Source organism: Solanum stenotomum, chromosome 11, assembly GCF_019186545.1.
Source record: "Solanum stenotomum isolate F172 chromosome 11, ASM1918654v1, whole genome shotgun sequence".
Classification (NCBI taxonomy): Eukaryota; Viridiplantae; Streptophyta; class Magnoliopsida; order Solanales; family Solanaceae; genus Solanum; species Solanum stenotomum.
This window is the reverse complement of record NC_064292.1, coordinates 11245183-11264149: the sequence shown is the minus strand read 5'-3', so window position 1 is coordinate 11264149 and position 18967 is coordinate 11245183. Positions and strand designations below refer to the sequence as shown.

Below are 18967 nucleotides of genomic sequence, written 5' to 3'. Positions count from 1 at the left end.
AGTCCCAAACAAAGGAGGAAACCACAACCAAACCACCCCCCTAACCTCTCCAATTTTAACTTTCAACCTTCAATTCAGAAATTTTCTAGGAAAAAGAATCCAGTCCCTTCTAAACCAAACTAAACTTTTCTTAACTTCAAAAAGACAAGATAAACATTTTTTAATTAAAAAAATACAGATCAATTAAAAAAAAGGGCATATTTGCAATGTTTCCAACATAGCATGTTATCAACACATCACCAAATGATGTGGTGCAGTGGATGAGACTGTTACTCCCTTAATTAAAGGTCTCGGGTTCAAATCGTGGATATGAAAAAATCCTTGATAGGAGCGCTTCTCCCGAATAAGACCCTACACGACCCAAATTCGAAATAATCAGACTCCAAGAAATACTTGAAAGTTGAAATTGGTGGTTCTTAATTCTTTCCGGGGCTAAACTAAACAGGGAAGAGGTTACAGGGACGAAAAAAGGAAATAATAGAAAGACCGAAACTGGAACTCTTCAATCTTCACAATCCCAAAGCCCTTTTTTACTATAAAAGCACTTCAGAAAAATGTTAAGCTGAAATTTCATTCATCTATCAATCGAAGAGTCACAAAGCTCAAAAAAATTACTCAGGAGAATTGATTTTTCGAGAGTGTTCGTGTTCTCTTTGTACTTTTTTCGATATACATGTAGCTTTGCCTAGTTCATCTGGCTGATTCCTCAAGCTGCGATCAGGTAAAAAACCCTAATTCTCTTACTTGTTTCCAAAATTCTCATATGTCACCGCTGTTTTTTGTTTTATTAACACTTTTTCTGTGAAAAAAATTGATCTTTGCTAGTTGGAACCGTCAGTGGCTTGTAATTGGAGTAGATTGTAACTGATGATAGATTTGTCATTTATGTTTAGCTTCATTTGGAAACCTAACTGTGGTTGTTATAAATAGGGTTCTTCTTTCCTTACCCTTTTTGGGTGTAGAGTGATTCTAGAATGACTAGTTTCTTGTTTAAGAATGGAGATTGGTTGTAGGTTATGGGGCTTTACTGTGTAATTGAACATTGGAGGAAGGATTTATGAGGAGTGATGATGATGACTTGTGTAGAAGAGGGTCAAATGGAATTTTTTACCTAAAAGCTTAGTTTGGTTTAGAAGGGACTGGATTCTTTTTCCTGGAAAATTTCTGAATTGAAGGTTGAAAGTTAAAATTGGAGAGGTTAGGGGGTAGGGCTTTGGTGGTGGTTTCCTCCCTTGTCTGGGACTCCTTGGTATGACCACCACATTGGTGTACTTGTTGCTTTCACTCTTTTGTTATTGATGAATCCATAGCAATCACTAAGAAGTGCTATTCAGTCTTCCTGGGGAGTGAACTCCACTAAGAGGTTCTTCTCATGTGATTTCACCTGTCTGTCCACTTTTGTACTGGAGGAAATGAGATTTGGATACTCGAGTATTTTCTTGACAAGCCATTGGCCTGGATGGATATGAGAAGGATGAACTTAAGTACCTGAGCTTAGACAATGGGCTTGCTCTCGACAGCCGTTAGCTCCTTTATTAGTTGCTTGTTTAGTAATTGTGTACTATGAAGTACGAACTAATGGTGACAAGATGCTTTGAGTTATTCTTTTGAAATTTTGCAATTGAGTGGAAGTTGGAATTGAATATTTTGTGCTCTTTATTTGTTCTCTTTCTTTATGGTGTTGGATTTGATGTTGCTACAAAGTCATGGGGGCTTTGATATTAGTTATGATTTGCTAGATTTTACTTTGCAATTCTGTGTAGTTTGAGCAAGAAGATGACCAATCCAAATAATGTTGAGCTGGAGGCAGCAAAGTTTCTGCACAAGCTTATTCAAGAGTCTAAGGATGAGCCGACTAAATTGGCTACAAAGCTTTATGTGGTGTGTATACATCTCTTATGTTGTATGTTTTCCAAAATTCTAGTTATTTACCTGTATTAAGTTGTACTACTCATGACTCAGATTTTACAACATATGAGATCCAGCGGGAAGGAAAGCTCAATGCCTTATCAAGTAATATCAAGGTATAGTGTCTTAAACTCCATCCATATATTTAGAGCATCATAGAATTTATTGCATATTTCCCGCCTTTATGGTCCCTACCCCTTTGTCAATCATCTTTCTGTTCAATAATTGTTTTTTCAATCATTATATTATTGTACTTTCCAGCTACGATGGGAAAGTATAACTGTCACAGTATAATGGTAGTTGCCCATGATACTATACCTCCTAGATTAACAAAAATGCATCCTAGTGCTGTGGTTGGCTGGCTGACGCTAGAAGCTACTAAATATTGATTGTGATATAGTTCAGAGTTCTCGATACTCATCTCTGACATGCTGTACTGTTACAGTTTTCTTGACTTCCCTAATTTCTCTTTTGTTGATTCAAGGGCAATGGAGACTGTTGTCAAGCAACATGGTCTTGACATTGAGGCTTTAATGTCCTCGCGTCTTCCTGTGTCTGCTGCAGCACAAGCAGGAGAAGCTGCATCATCACAAGTAGCTGGTAGAATGATACTTGTTGCACTTTAATGCACTTCACTAATATGTATTGGCAAGAAGTCCAAGCCATGTCTTGCTGGCTATTTTTATATTTTACGAATCGAGTGTTATTGCAGGATCTTCACAGAGGCCAGGGGTTACTAGAGACTCTAAAGCAAATTTTCTGGGAAATGAGATGGTTAGCGGTCCAAGTGGCAGCGGACATGGTATTTATCAAGCATCTGCACCCCACATAAGTGGTAAGTACAATGATTTGTCTGCTAACTTGCAACTTGCAAGCATGGCAAATCATTCATATTGTCTAGTGTTGGGGAAACTAAAATATTCACCGAACAAAAAAGAAGATTACAATTTGATAAAACATATGTAGATGGCCAATATGCATTTGGAACTGTGCATTTTCTACATAAAATTTAGGAAGGAGAAGAAAATGAAACAACAGATAACCATGTCTTGTCGCCAAAGGTTTGTAGTAGCTTGGTTTGTAAGCAATTTAATGCTATTTCTTGATCATGTTATTAAACCACTTTGATGTATGACACAATATCAAGTAACAGTCCTACTCCCAAAGGATGGCTTGGTGGTCAAAAAGTTGGGGTACAACTTCGAGAACCACAAAATGAATATTAGAAATGCAACACTAGTTGAATTCTTCCTATATGTCTAAGCTTTGGTGGATGGAGTTACTAGATACTTATGTTGTGGGAGGGAGCATGTATTTGGTGGATTAGTTGATGTGTAGTGGTGTACACAAGTGTGAACACACCTTTTACTCAAAAAAATCAGGGTGGCTTACTATTGAAGCCTTGATTTTGTAGATAAATTGGAACTTGAGAGTCAACAATATTTAAGTTGTTGGACGGGTTTCTAGTTTGCATAAGGAGTGAGTGAGTGCAGCACCCAAGGGTGTGGTTAACGAAGTGGGAGGAGAACCAAGAGGTCTCAAGCTCAAATCCTAGCGGAGACGAAAACACTAGGTGATTTCTTTTCATCTTCCCGATAATATAAGTGGTATAGCAAAAAGTAGAGAAACCTAGGTTAAAATGTGGTTTTCCACAAAAGACCTTTTACCTATCTATTTATTAAAAAGTGCCACTCAATCATTAATCCAAAAAAGAATCTCATAGTACACTAAAATGAAATCAGAGACATGATATTCTCCACATGTACAGAAACATTTTTGATCACTTAAAAATCTCTCCTATTTGTCTTCCTTCATATTACCCACATAAGAGCTAGTGGGGCTATCTGTTGTGCCCAGAGTCTTCTCTCCCTTCTAGAAATCCAGCTACATAATGCCAATTTTATTGTAGTTGGAATGACCTACTGTATTCTAAACCAATTCAGAACTTCCACCAAATGTAGTAGCTACTTGACAATGTAATAAGAGGCGATCTACATCTTCTCTTGAACATCTATACATATAGCACCAACTGACACATATGTGATCTTCCTCTTCCTTCCTTTTATGTCAAGTACACAAAGAAGCACACTCTTTTGGTCACTCTGGTAGCCAAATCATGAGATGCAGGAACACCATTTCATCCTGCACAATCTCATCAATAGTTTTTGGTAGTATGATTCTACTGAGAATTGTCCATCTCTCCCCATCTCCCTCATCTCATTCATTTGCAATGTGTTCCTGTTTATATGGTAATCCTACTAGGTTCTGCTATTGACCCATTTCCCAAATATTGCAAGTTTCTCTTTAATGTGAGATCCCAATGTAACAAAAAAAGAAAAGCACCCGTCATGTACTTGCACCACCAATACTATCTTGCTCGAGACTCTTTATACTTGTACATTAGGCAAGTAATTTTCAGCATGTTCTCTCTACACCACCTATCATGCAAAAGCTTATTTTGCTTCAGTAACGTGGCCGTGAAGTCTTTGCATTCCTTCATAAATGCACCTCCAAAGTCTATGCCCGAATGGAAATCTTTGCATCCCTCTGTGCATCATTTGGACAATTTTGTTAGAGAGGAACAAAGCTTGCTTTGAAGGGAAGGGTACTCACATTAGTTTAATAAATAGTTTGAATCAGTATATGGATTTATTGGATATGCTTGGAAGAAGAGGGTAGGAGGCTGCCTTTTGTTTTATGGTGTTTTGTTTCTTCTCCTGTACCTTCTTGGTACCATTTAATAAAATCTCTTACCTTATCAAAAAGAAAGGTTACGCCTGAATGGAAAGTTGATCTTTCTAGTCCTCCATTCCCCCTTGGCACTTGACAGCACCATACTTTTCTGCCATCACTACCCTTAAAAACGTGCTCCTCCATCCCAAATCTTCATGTCCATTTTTCTAGCAGAACTTTGTTGAACTCCTTGAGGTCTTTCACTCTGAGTCACTCAAGCCCATCCCACTTTTTCGGGGATGTGACAGCCCCTAATCAGTTATCTTACTATAAGTATATTGCCTGGTTCCATATGTTTCATCCCAAAGGAAATTTCTCCTGAGTGTTTCTAGAGTTTTACTTGATTTGACTCGAATCCTGTACCTGATCTTGAATTTGACATTGGTTAATGATGCTGGGGGGGGGGGGGGGGNTATTTTCATCAATGCTAGCCCAGTTGAGACTTGTGCATGCCCAATCCCGATGGGCCCTTGACTTGCCCCTATCTTAACCTCCTTTATAATTCACCTGTCTTCCCCAGTCCTTTTAATTTTACATAATAACAAATAAAGTTTAAAGAAAGTTAGCTCTTTATTTGTTTACTCACCCTTCTTTCTTTTTTTTCGATTTTCATTTTGACAATACTCTTTCGCTTTCATGAATGTTTGTTATGTCATTAGCACTGGCCATTCTAAGTGTAGGAGCAATGTTGATATCGCCTGTTGAGCTGAGTGCAAAATTTCCCCTATCAGGAGACATGAAAACTAGTTGTACATTCAGGGTAGTTTAATGTCGTAAAGTGCTACTCTAATTCAGGTACAGGTGTCAAACTTCCTGTAATGGCGCCTCCTGCTTCTAATTCATCTCAGCCAGTAGAGGCAGGAATTTCAAGTCCAATGCAGTTTGGAAGTCCTTCAATTGATAATCATGGTTATGCTGCAAAATTGCACAAAGATGGAAGCACAGAACCTTTCTCTGGTCCCACCTCGGCTGATCTTGTTGTTGGCAGAACTGCAGCGGGAAGAGCACTAGAGCATGAAGGAGGATCTAATATGTTAGGAAATGCTAGCAAGATCAGTCAGGTACTTATTTTCCTTCTTTCCTTATAATGGGTTGTTGGTTGTTGAACAGTTTTGTAAATGTGTCATCTGATAATTACTATGTTTAAGACATTCTATCTTGATTTGACATAAACAAGTCTACGTTTATTGTATTGATTAAAAAGGTAAGTGGTTACTTTTGATGAAGGATTCACATTGTTTCTGCATTTGGTTACTACTTAATAGCTGCTCTACTTGCAACTTTGGCCCAGTACTTAAGTGACTGGAAACTCCTTTACTTTTTTTCCTGATAGTTGAGGTTAAGGGAGGAGGGTTCTTAGATATGCCATGCTTCACATGCAGTGTTATTAGAAGAACTGACTACTGTAATGCTGGTCATTTTATGTGATTTGATTCCTGGCAGTGGGAATTATGTTCATATGTTATCTATGTGGGGAACATGCAGACACAACCGACCATCTCTTTTTACATTGCAATTGGACTAATCAGATTTGGAAGATCTTCATTAATTTGAGGAGGGGATCAGATGAGTGATGCCAGGAAATATGAAGGAGGTACTAGACAGTTGGGCCAGAGTGGGAATTTAATCCCACCAGAAGGAGAGATGGTGGATTGTCCCAGCATGTATATGGTGGTCTGTGTGGAGAGAGAAATCAGAGGTGTTATGAGGATAAGCAATGCAATATCCAGAAGTTGAAAATTGTATACCCCTTTATTAATTTTGTTAGTTTTGGTGTAAACAGGATTTTAAAGTAGAAACTGAAGATATTTTTGATGTTTTAGACCACATGTAAGAAGGAACATAGACAGGAAGGTTTCCTCTATTTTGTAATGTCTATTTTGGGGGACTATACAGTTGGTAAAGTATACCTGTTAATATATAGAATGTTAGCATTATATAAAAAAAAGAGATCCATCCGAGGAATATGGAGACTAGTTGAAGTACTGAGTGTCCCGATATCAAGCACTATCATAGAAAACAGTGAGCACTCCTGCCAAAGGCCAGTCTACATATAGATATTTGGTTATACCTTGTCTTAACGGGGGATACTGTTATGGTTTACCAAATTGCTCCTTTAACTAGGTAACAAATGATGATTTGGAACCAGCTAATACAGAAGTCTAGGCAAAATTAAAGGGCCAGGATAACATGATTTTTTTCGTGTATCTTTACATGTAACATCTGTTTTATAATTTATTTAGTTGCATTTTCATCATCAATACAAGTTCCTAAGATTAGGAGAAGATTTCCAGATCGAGGATTACAACATTTGGTTAACTAGTGTAAACACTTATCTTTATTATTATCACAGGCATGCTGTGAGCACCAATAGAAGGATCTCCAAAACACTGAACTTCATTATTCTTGTCTCTTGTAGTTGTTAGGAATCCTTTCCTTAGCTTTTCAAGTTGGGGGAGTTTTGATCTTCTTTCCAATTATTGCTTGAGTTGGACTGCATAGAACAGAGAACCTTTTACTATGTTTAGGCTTCTCGATTTCGAGGAACACAATAGATTAAGTGATAGTATTTAGTTGGTTTTCTTTTTCAGCAGTATCCGTTTTCTCTGTGCTTCATCTTTGCCTTAATTTGTTAACATAATTTGTTTGTGTTAACAGGGGGGCATGCCCAACAATGTCCCAGAGAAGAGTATACTTAGAAGTGAAACAATCAGAGATGCAGGGATGTTGTCTGTTGCTGCTCAGGCTCCTGTATCTACCATGCCTTTCAAAGAACATCATTTGAAACAGCTTAGGGCACAATGTCTTGTGTTTTTGGCTTTTAGGTATGTAGGATAATGAGTTAGATTCTAGTGTTTGTCATTATGCAAAGAAGTTTTTGCTTCCGGCTGCCACAGTTTTCAATATCTCCTCACTTGTAGGAATGGTTTAATGCCAAAGAAGCTTCATCTTGAAATTGCACTTGGAAACTTCTATCCGAAAGAAGGTATCTGCTGCTTAATAGCTCTATTTTTTTCTTGCTCTGATTCAAATGTTATATAATCTGTGTCATGTGCTAATATATGGTGTTCTATAGATCGCAGAGAATTGGTTGACCATAAAGGAAGGGAGCAACTGGTTACTGACCAAGGCAGTGCATCTGAAGTCACACGGACATTTGGAGGAGCTGGCGAAACTGACAGGCTTTCTTCTGGTCCTACACCTTCTGGAATTCTTACTGATACAAATTCGTCAATGGAGGCAGAGAATGCAAACTTGATGGAAGATAAAAATGGTCAGCTTGATCCTTCTGAGCATGCTGACGAAAGGAGACCTCAAAGAAAAATGAGAATGATTCAGGATGCTGAAATGTCCATCCAGGATGCTACAGAATCACAGGCATCTGCTCTTAGAGGAGTTCCCACTGATCCGAAATCCTTTCCTCCCTATAATCATGAGAATGCTCCTGCAAATACTGAACAACTTGGAATGTTTCCTCAAGCTTCCTCTGTTATGGGCACAAGCAAGCAAATGAAGCCTGATCTGAGTGGTAGGAGTGGAACTGACACTTCAAAGGTATCACCACCTGCCTCTGCCAATACCCATGGATCGGGTCTGCTAGTGAGAGATAATCATACTGGTCATTCTCAAAATCTTGTTGATAGCAATGCTCAAGGAAATCGACATGCTGATAGTAACTTGCCTAGTTTACCCTTGAGGCAACAGTGGAAATCTGTTCCTGGAGTAATTAATCAGAGTCCTACAATGATGCAAGTGAAGGATTCAAATATAACGCTGAAAAATCTGTCTCAAGGTCTGAATAATATAAGAATTTCACCTCTTATCTATTTCCTTACGAAAGATCACCTTTCCCCCTTTTATTTGGATTTGGTTTTAGCTTTGGGGATCTAAGTAAAACGAACTTCTGTTATAACTTCCATGCACAGATGCAGATTCCACCTTTGTTTTTCTTGCTTTTCTTTTTCTTTGCCATTATGGTATGGTCAAATCTCGTCCATGGGATTGATGTTCCTGTGTGCTGAGTGTACATACATATTTCTCTTTGTATGATTAGTTATTGTTCTAACATCTGCACATTAAGTTCTAACATCTGTGCACCAAGTTCATTTACAGTGCAAGAAACAGATCAAGAGGATGATAATATTTCAGCATCCACAGATAGGTTATCATCTCCAAGGCATACAATGCTGGAGAAATGGATTCTGGATCAACGGAAAAGGAAGCTTATTAGTGAACAGAAATGGTCGAAAAAACAGCAAAAAACAGACGAAAGAATTGCTGCTTCTGCTGAGAAGTTGAAGGTTTGTTATTGAAAATCCTTCTTCCTTATGAGATGCAATGCTCTTATCAGAATTTCATGTAGACTGAATTTTGGTGTGAGCTTTGTTGATACTGATTAGATTGGGTACTGTCTTAAGGCTTACTTCTGGTGGAACTTGATTCCATATTAGCTTCTTCATGAGAGTTTGTACTTGTAGATAAGATCATAAGATCCTATCTATTCATCTAGGGTGTGACTGGCTTAGTGGTCAATGAAGAGGGTTGAGAACCATGGGGTCTCAGGTTCAAATTCCAGCAGAGGTGAAGACACTAGGTGATATCTTCCCATCTATCTAAGCTATGGTGAACAGAGTTACCTGGGACTTGTGCTGGTGAGAAGTAGCAGGTATCCGATGTAATTAGTTGAGATGCGCACAAGCTGGTTCCGACACCACAATTATTTTTCTTAAAAAGATCCTATTTACTTATCTTTTCAAAAGGTGGTCTGCACTTCCAGGTGGGAAAGAATTCAATTGGCTTTGTTTCCGTCATTGGGTGGGGGGTGGGTGAGTTTACGGTAATTGAATGTACTGTTTGCTCAATGTTCAGGACTCATAGAATCCTCATGTTATGTCAGGATTTCTTCTTTGGCTTGACTAGAACTTTCATTCACCTAAAACCACCAAGATGCATAAGCAGTGTATACACTTCTTTTTTTTGGAGGACTGGGGTGGGGTGGGGTGGCAGGTAATTAAATGTACTGTTTGCTCAATGTTCAGGACTCATAGAATCCTCATGTTATGTCAGGATTTCTTCTTTGGCTTGACTAGAACTTTCATTCACCTGAAACCACCAAGATGCATAAGCAGTGTATACACTTCTTTTTTTGGAGGGGTGGGTGAGGTGGGGTGGCAGCTCTTACCTTGTCAATGGAACTCGTGATTTAGCTGGTGCAGTTTTTAAGTAGAGCAATAAAACTTTCTGAATCTTCTCATGTTATGCCATTTGCTCAGGAGTTTTTGATGCTATTAGAACAACATATATTCCTTTTTCTACTGTGCACTTTGAGAACCAAAGTTATTTATATCCTTCATTGCCTAAGCACTGCATTGGATAAATACAATGTTACTCTTCATCAAAAATTCCAGAGATTCTCAATTGTTTCTTAATTCCATTTTGAAATGGTCAAAGCAACTGCCAACTGTGTAGGCTGTGCAGATGAAGAAAAACTGTTTAGTTGGTCATTTTTCTACCTTAGCTGCAAAATGTTAAATTAAACTGCATAATGAGCGCAAAATGATGTCATTGATGCCAAGATAATAAGCAATTGAAGCTGGCATCAATGACTTTAATGTTGCATAGGTCTTTTCTTTATGGATCTTGAATGCATCTATGACTTACTTTATCCCCTAAAAAAAGGATTTCATTAAACCTTTGCATAAGCTATTTTTGATGCTTTAGACCCGAAGATTTTTGAGAAGTAGACTTGCTTGTATTTTTGGATATTTCTACATCCCATGAGAATTGGGTACTTATACATGGAGTCCTATGACTAATTAAGGAAAGAGAATCAATACAATAAAATACAATGGAATAACATATTCTATTCTCCCATTATTGAGCTTTTCTATCAACAATATCCTCCAATCAACACAAACCATTTGATGATATGTTCTTCCAGCATACACATGTGAGAACTATTATAAGCATCTTTAATGTCCGTAGATTGCTACGACCTGATTTATTTGACAATGACTCTTACATCCCGGTTAAAATCACTTGCATGTGATAAATACTCGTCTTCATTTATGTGGCAGGAATCTGTGAGCTCCTCTGAGGATATCTCTGCAAAAACAAAAAGTGTCATTGAGCTGAAAAAGCTTCAATTGCTGGAGCTGCAGCGTCGTTTACGGAGGTAATCAGTCTTGGCTTACTTACTTTTTATGCATATCTAGATTTAGGGGTGGCTAATCATCCCCAACCCGCTCACTCCGTATACGGGTTGGGTCATTACCCATTTGTTTAAGTTGACCCAACGGGTTGAGTTAGAAATGACCCATCAAACAATTGGGTCAAAATGGGTCAAAGTACTGCAACCCGACGGGTCAAAATGTAACCCAACACAAACAAGCAAATCATATTAGTAAAAGGAATCGTTTCTTGAAACCCAGTTCTTTTTTCATGGGAAACAAGTCTAATTGATTAAAGGTAATTAAGCTAGCTAATCTAAGAAGTTTGATCTATTAATCATTTTAATTAAGGATCAAATGAAATTATAAAAAAGTACTACTATTGGGAAGATGCATGGTTGGGCCACAATACTCTTAAAGAGTAGTTCTCAGATATTTTTAGAATACCAACTCTCAACACAATGTAGTAATTGCAAAATTTTATTCAACAATAAGGGTGGACTCTCTTTCTTAGAAGGAATGCAAATGATTGGGAACTAGAACTAGTAAAGCAACAGAGTGTTGGGCTGCAACAAAGCTGATTCTATTAGATGGAAGGACCATCCCGAAGGTCTCTTTATGGTCAGAAGCTGCTACACAGAGCTGGATTTAAGTAACAACAGGGTTTTTTGGCCTTGGAATTTTTTTTTGGCTCAGCTAGGCATCTTTGAAGGTCTCTTGCTTCTCTTAGATTGTGGCTAGAGAGGCTTGCCTCACTCATTCCAACCTTCGAAAGAGGAAAATTCAGCTTTGTAGTAAGTTCCCCATGTGTGAAGAGCACTCTGAGGATGTTGGCTACTTCTTTTGCGTTGTAGAGTTACTACTCAGTTGTGGGGCATGTTTTTGTCAGTCTTACGCATGTCTACTACCATCAACTTCAATATACCCACACCTCATCCATCTACAGGACCAAAGTTGTTTGGCAACACCCTCCACGTCCTTACTCACTTTTGTCTCTTGCAAGCAATAAACATCAGCCCTCCATTTCAATCAAGATCTCTTAACAAGATTCAACATTACTAGACAATATTTTTACTTTCATTTGAGTGTCAGAGTAAGAGCTCTCTCTCTGTTCCTCACTCCTTCCACTTCCTCATTCAGGCTGGACTGTAAGTTCTTCAATTCATTCTTTGCCAATACCTCTGTGTCTAGGTGTTGACACTGTGCTATGAGCTATCTGCCCCCTTTCTCTCCATCACAGCTTTCCTTTCACCAAGTCTCATCAATAATGCATGTGTTCCCCTGAAACCGTCAAAAGCTACTCTGTATGTCATGGTCAACTCCAAAATATGAGAATTAACCCAGCTGGATGCTTCAATCTCGCTATCAGTTGGTTCCCTGGATTTTGAGTGGCTAATGTCAACATCGTGAGTTTGTTGTACCCACATGTCTACATTTGGAGTCTTTTGTATCCCTGATCCCTCCCCAATTTCTTTTGTTTAGCCACCCTTACTGTCTTCTGTGATAATTGGTTATGAATCCCCTTGTTGGTTGTTGGAATTTTTGCCTTGAGAGAAACAGAAGGTTCGATGTTTTCCTCCATGGGCGATGATTCCCAGCTGCTAAGAACTGAGTTGCCAACTCCTTTAAACCACTTAGCCCTTCTAAAAGCCTTCCCCCCCCTGCCCCACACGTGCCATAATTTTCTTTTTATTGACATGATCAGAAGTGCTAATATATTTTTGGCTCAAATTGGAAGTTGGGTTTTGTTCAATATTGAGAGAGCTATGGCCACCTTTTCATTTAAAGATCTGCTGGCCTCCCCACGTGCCCTCTGCATCAACACGTGTTGTGACAGTTGCGCTGTCTGCTGCTGGTCTGCTTAAAAGAGGCTCCTCCTCTTTATCCAGCAGTTTTATCTCGCGACTGCTGGATAAAATCTTCTCCCGCCAACACCTTGACCAGCCCTTGACTACTTGCCTATTTGAGATGATTTCTTACTTGTGTCTCCTCTTCTGTGTCTACCCAGCCACCACAATGGTCTCCAATGGCCTTGAAGACTTTCTGGTCCCAAAATTGTAGTGGTAGACCAACAATTCTAACCCAAGTAGAGCTAGGTTTTCTCCTCCCACTAGCTGTACCTCTCGTCAGATTCCACCATTAAAGAGTTACTGGAGAGTTCTTCCAGTCCCAATCTCCTTTGGCTACTTGCTTTCCCGTGGACCTGGGATCAAACTCAAATAGGAAGTAGGCCATCTCATAGATGTTCAATTCATGTGCTTGCTTCCACAATTTATTAGCCCATCCCCTGATTTCTGATAAAGTTGGTGTCTCACCGATTTTAGCCTCAAAAGCTCTTTGAAACTTCACTGCACTCCTCTGGGCTGTCATTAATGCATATTCTATCCCCCTGCTTTAATTTCTTCTCTGCCTCTGATTCTTTACACCCTTTATTAGCCCATTTAGTACTCTTAAGCATCTCAGCATAAGGAATGTTTCTGTCCACCAACTTGTGTTTCCCAAAGTTAACCACATTCCTGTGGCTATTGATAAATCTCCCCACTTTTTCCGCAATATTTATCCTTCCTAAATTAAACATCAATTCAGGGATGATAATAACTGCCCTCCTTCGCCTCTCACATTTTGTTATAGTTCCTAGAGTAGAACACTTCTGAGAAGACATCTTTTTTCTTCCACCGCTTCACCATATTCCCATTTGTCCGGGATGTTTCTTGGAAGACCTGAGTAATCCATCCCAGAGTCTCCACATTAAACGTTGTTCTCGTAGAATTTCTGTTTCTTTCTGCTCAGTTTTACCATTCCCTTCCCATTCCAACTGTTCTCGTGATGTCGTAGGCCTTGAAGCCTACCACAAAATAAATGCTGTTGTCCATCTTTGCTCTGTCAAAAGAAGAAAGAAAGAAAGAGGAGAAAAATTCCAGCGATCAGAAGGATTACCGGAAAGGGAGGGGGGGAGAGAGAGAGAAAGACCAACAGGGCTGAGACTTTTCCTCGATAATTGTGCCGGGGAGAATATTAATCAAACTATACTTCTTAAAAATCATATCTTCAGAAGAAAAAACACTCTTGACAAATAAACCAGTAGGTGTATACATTGTCATAGTATGTGAACATGTTCTTGTATTATACAGTCTCCGGTGGTTCTCTGGAGCGTTGGTGCTTCTTCTTAAGCTGGTGTTAAAATGCATGTCATAATTGCAGTATATGAACATATTCTTGTATCTACAGATAGACTTTGGTAGTTCTCTGGGAAACATGTATTTCTTAAAACTGGTGGTCTCGCACTCCTGTTCTTACCTATGGTAGCCAAGTTTATTAATATCGCTTGCAACTTTTTAGGTTCTTTCAAGTCACATCACCCTTTATTGTTTCACATTATCTGTCCAATTCTTGTGACCTTGTGTCAATCTTTTGGCAGTGAAATTCTCTATGATTTTTTCAAGCCAGTAGCAACTGACATGGAGCGTTTAAAATCAATCAAGAAACACAGAATTGGGAGGAAATCAAAGCAATTTGAAAGATATGAACAAAGAATGAAGGAGGAACGTCAAAAGAGATTTCGTGAGAGACAGAAGGAGTTTTTCAGTGAGATTGAAGTTCATAGGTATGCACTTACTTTCATCCTTAGGGTTAATCATATGACTTTGCTCCTTTAACAGTGAAAGATTAATGACTTCTTTTCTGATTTTCTTATTTTTGTTTTCTCTGAATTATTCTGAACTCCAGGGAAAGATTGGAAGATGTATTCAAAATGAAGAGAGAACGCTGGAAAGGTTTCAATAAGGGTGCGAAGGAGTTCCATAAAAGGAAGGAACGGATACATCGTGAGAAGATTGACAGGATCCAACGTGAGAAGATTAATTTACTGAAAATCAATGATGTTGAGGGATACCTTCGAATGGTTCAGGTATGGCATGTCTAATTTCTCTGCCAGGACTGCACTTTGTTCCACTTATCTTGATGATTACTTTCATTCTGCTTCTAGGATGCAAAGTCGGATCGTGTTAACAAACTACTAAAAGAGACGGAAAAGTACCTCCAAAAGCTTGGATCCAAATTAAAGGAGGCCAAATCAATTGCAAGAAAATTCGAGACCGACATGGGTGACAATAGAAACTCAGGTGTGGTTGAGGAGGATGAAATTGACTTTGGTGATGCGGATGAAACAGACCAGGCTAAGGTTCTTTCAGAAATTGTCTTATATGGTTAAATGCACATATTGCTAACCGGCATGCTGCTGTTCTATGCTCATCTGTGTCATTTCCTGATTTTCTTATACGTTTTATTTTGTATGCAGCATTACTTGGAAAGCAATGAAAAATACTATTTGATGGCACATAGGTAATTCCTGCATATAGTCTCTTACATGGTCTTGGAGGACTTGATGCTATAGATCCTTCAATCTTTTATTTGAATCTACATTCTTTTTGAGGCTTAGTATCCTTCCCATTCTTGGGTTCTATTAATAGCTGTTTGATATGGCTGATTCAACTTTGTCATCTGTTCAGTGTCAGTATTCAATCTCTCTGGCTGAGACACTAAATAACTAAATGTATTTTCTGCAGTGTACAGGAGACCATCGCAGAGCAGCCTAGTTCTCTCAAAGGTGGAAAATTACGGGGGTAAGTTTTTCATTTCAGAATTAGTTGCCATTGCCTATCTATCTTTGTGAGTGCATTTTTATTAATTAATTTTCTACTCAGGAGATATTTCCTATTTCCTGCTCCTAGAGTACGTTTAATCTTGATTTTTCTTTCAGGTACCAAATGAATGGATTGCGATGGTTGGTTTCACTCTACAATAACCATTTGAATGGAATTTTAGCTGATGAAATGGGCCTCGGTAAAACTGTTCAGGTACATTAATATGTAATTGCTTTAATGGTTATTTTTTCTAGATCCCTAGTTTAAAAAGTTTCTCTATTTCTCCTTTAGAGTTAACTTTAATTTCAAAGTTATTTACTCGTGAATATTTGGAGGATCTCACGAAGACAACTTTGTAGGTTATATCCCTTATGTGTTACCTGATGGAAACCAAAAATGACAGAGGACCTTTTCTGGTGGTAGTGCCATCCTCTGTCCTATCCGGATGGGAGTCAGAGATAAACTTTTGGGCACCAGATATGCTCAAGATAGTTTATTCTGGACCACCAGAAGAGCGGAGGAAGCTTTTCAAGTACGCCATATCAATTATTTCATACTGTTGTCTAGAAATTCTATTATTGTTTCGTTACTTCCATTGCATTCATGCTGTAATTATTGGGTAACTTGTCATTTCAGGGAAAGAATTGTTCATCAAAAGTTCAATGTTCTTTTGACGACATATGAGTATTTAATGAACAAACATGATAGACCAAAACTAAGTAAAGTGCATTGGCACTATATCATAATTGATGAAGGGCATCGCATAAAAAATGCTTCTTGCAAGTTGAATGCTGATCTGAAGCACTACCGCAGTAATCATAGGTTACTGTTGACGGGCACTCCTCTTCAGGTTTATATTGTCTTATGGGATTTTTAATTTCTTTCGTATTCTTACATGACATATAAGCATGATGTACTACTTATTGTTTTGTTTCTTCTGGTGCTGATCGATCTGAATGTATACATTATTCTGTTTATGTAGAACAATCTTGAGGAGCTCTGGGCACTACTTAACTTCCTTTTGCCAAATATCTTCAATTCATCAGAAGACTTCTCACAATGGTTTAACAAGCCATTTGAGAGCGGTGACAGCTCACCTGATGAAGTATTCTTCTTACAATTTCCACTCTGAAGTGCGACTTCATTGTTGCTTGAGTTATTTCTAGTACTTTGTTGATCTGATTAATCTGCTTTTCCTGCTGTTAGGCTTTGCTCTCAGAGGAGGAAAATCTTTTGGTCATTAACCGTCTGCACCAAGTTTTGCGTCCATTTGTTCTTAGGAGATTGAAACACAAGGTATATCTTTTCATCCGTAGTATGCACTTCCCCTATTCAATTGGTTGTCAAACCTCATGCTATATGTATCAAATTCTATCATTGAACGATGCTTATTGTGCTTTTTTTTTCTTAATCATAAACTTTTATTGATGCCCCACCAATACAACAACAACAACAACAACAATATACCTAGTGTAGTCCTACAAGTGGCATCTGAGAAGGGTAGAGTGTACACAGACCTTGGGAGGAAGAGAGGTTGTTTCCAGTAGACCCTTGACTCAATGAAAAACAAATGAAAGCAGTTTGGATAACGAAATAATGGAAGTGAAGATGCTGTGACAAAAAAACTGTAGAAAGCATGACAAAATATTCAAGGGAGCAGTAACTACAACAAAATAATACGATTATCGAAGTAGAAGAAACAACATATAGTAACAAATATTGAACTACAACAGCAATACTATGACTACTCGTGAGAAGGGGTAGTGAAACAACTCTCAACTACCTACTAACCTTCAACTCTAACCTTGTCTTCCACAATCTCCTATCTATATGGTCATGTGTTTGGTAACCTGAAAACGTGACATGTCCAATCGAATCACCTCTCCCCAATACTTCTTAGGCTTACCTCTACCTCTCCTGACACCATCCATTTACTAACCTCTCGCACCTCCGCATCCATGCCTCCCCTTTTCACGTGCCTGGACCATCTCAGCTAGGTGACACTAAAGCCTCGCTTCCTCGCATCTTGTCTTCTACCTAGGCCACTCCCACCTGCCACGAAGATCTTCATTTCTAATCCTATATCTCCTAGTATGCCCAAGCATCCATCGTGGGATTCTCATTTCCACAACTTTCATCTCCGATAGTTCTTGGCTGGGCACCATACAACATAGACTAGTAACATGATTTCAAAAGTAAAAAATGAAAATCCAATTCACAGCTAATATTTCTGGTTTCATCCTTGTTAGTTGCTAGTTCAAAGTTATTCAACAAGATAAAATTACACCACAACCAGGATGAAACACGACTAATAGCATTCTCTTGGTGACACTAAAGCTAGAAACTTAAAATTTTCTGCATTTAGACACTATCATTCAGTAGTCTTTCTTTTAAATTTTATTCCTCTTGTAATGAATAATTTTCTTCTTTGAAAAAGGTAAGATAATGTTATATAGAAACAAGCTCAAAAGATGTGCTGTAACAGCTGAACATTATTTACAGAAGCAAAAAATACCAAAGTTTTACCCCCTTTGTAATGGCTAAACTTATAGTGCATATATTCTGTTCTGATTTTACTTGTCTAAAATTCTTACTCCCCACAATATTTTCCTTGGCTCAAGCTATTGATGGCTCTCTCACTAATTCATTCATTAACACAATTTCATCTCCAAATAACATGCTCTATAGAACCTCATTTTGCATACTATTTAGTTAACTCATCCATAACTTGGTGAATATTACGGGCTCAGGGAAGATCCTGTGTGAACCCACAGTCATGGGGAACCCTGTACATCCTCCCACTATTTTTCACACTTGTGACGACTTCTTATTTATTATCTTGTATATTTGAAATGAATCATTTTCTTCCCCATATTTCATAACCATAACTGGTGATGAGTCTTATAGAACACATGGTGAAAATTTAGATATATTTGCTCAGAGTTTGTTACTTATGTCGCTAAGAGGATGGATAGTCTGTTGGTTATTCCAGTCTTTCAGATTTTTGATAGTGCCAGGAAACAAACAATAACTTCATACAGTATATGCTGCCATATGCTATCTAACTTGTCTAGATTCGTCGTCTGATCAAAAGTTTCTTCCTAAGATTCTTCTAGCATTCAATTATTGACAGTGTTGAGAGCTTATGCCTCTGTCTTTTCAAATGCTTATCTTAGGTTGAGAATGAATTGCCTTCAAAGATTGAAAGACTGGTTAGATGTGAAGCTTCTTCGTATCAGAAGCTTTTGATGAAGCGAGTGGAAGACAACCTTGGTGCATTCGGAACTTCAAAGGTTTAGCCTCTCTGCTGTTATTTGAGTTCAATGATTCATGCTTGGAAATATCATTTAGTTCTTTTTTGAGAAAAATTAAGCATAACATCTATTGCAGCTCATATATGTATATAAAAAAGAATTGTGCTTGTATATGTTTATGTGAGTGTCCAAAAGGATTCGGACCATTTATTCCGTAATTGTGTTTCTTTTATGTTATTAATTTCCTTAGTTATATGAG

The 18967-nt window shown here is 38.3% G+C and overlaps 1 protein-coding gene across 4 annotated transcripts in view; it reads left to right on the top strand.

Annotated features, from left to right (window-relative positions):
• The first annotated feature begins 566 nt into the window (after positions 1-566).
• LOC125845148 (chromatin structure-remodeling complex protein SYD) overlaps positions 567-18967 on the top strand; it is a 32539-nt gene continuing 14138 nt past the window's right edge. For 3 of the 4 annotated variants that reach the window (XM_049524583.1, XM_049524585.1, XM_049524582.1), the window contains exons 1-22: positions 567-721; positions 1764-1881; positions 1963-2024; positions 2393-2508; positions 2621-2743; positions 5437-5702; positions 7300-7466; positions 7563-7627; positions 7718-8434; positions 8755-8942; positions 10719-10816; positions 14230-14415; positions 14538-14718; positions 14797-14991; positions 15109-15152; positions 15377-15433; positions 15571-15667; positions 15814-15986; positions 16091-16304; positions 16437-16559; positions 16661-16750; positions 18631-18747. In XM_049524583.1, coding sequence (XP_049380540.1) covers positions 1777-1881; positions 1963-2024; positions 2393-2508; positions 2621-2743; positions 5437-5702; positions 7300-7466; positions 7563-7627; positions 7718-8434; positions 8755-8942; positions 10719-10816; positions 14230-14415; positions 14538-14718; positions 14797-14991; positions 15109-15152; positions 15377-15433; positions 15571-15667; positions 15814-15986; positions 16091-16304; positions 16437-16559; positions 16661-16750; positions 18631-18747 — 3384 coding nt within the window. In that variant the 5' untranslated portion in view covers positions 567-721; positions 1764-1776. The remainder of the gene's footprint in view (positions 722-1763; positions 1882-1962; positions 2025-2392; positions 2509-2620; positions 2744-5436; positions 5703-7299; positions 7467-7562; positions 7628-7717; positions 8435-8754; positions 8943-10718; positions 10817-14229; positions 14416-14537; positions 14719-14796; positions 14992-15108; positions 15153-15376; positions 15434-15570; positions 15668-15813; positions 15987-16090; positions 16305-16436; positions 16560-16660; positions 16751-18630; positions 18748-18967) is intronic. The other variant, XM_049524584.1, reaches the window with a different exon arrangement.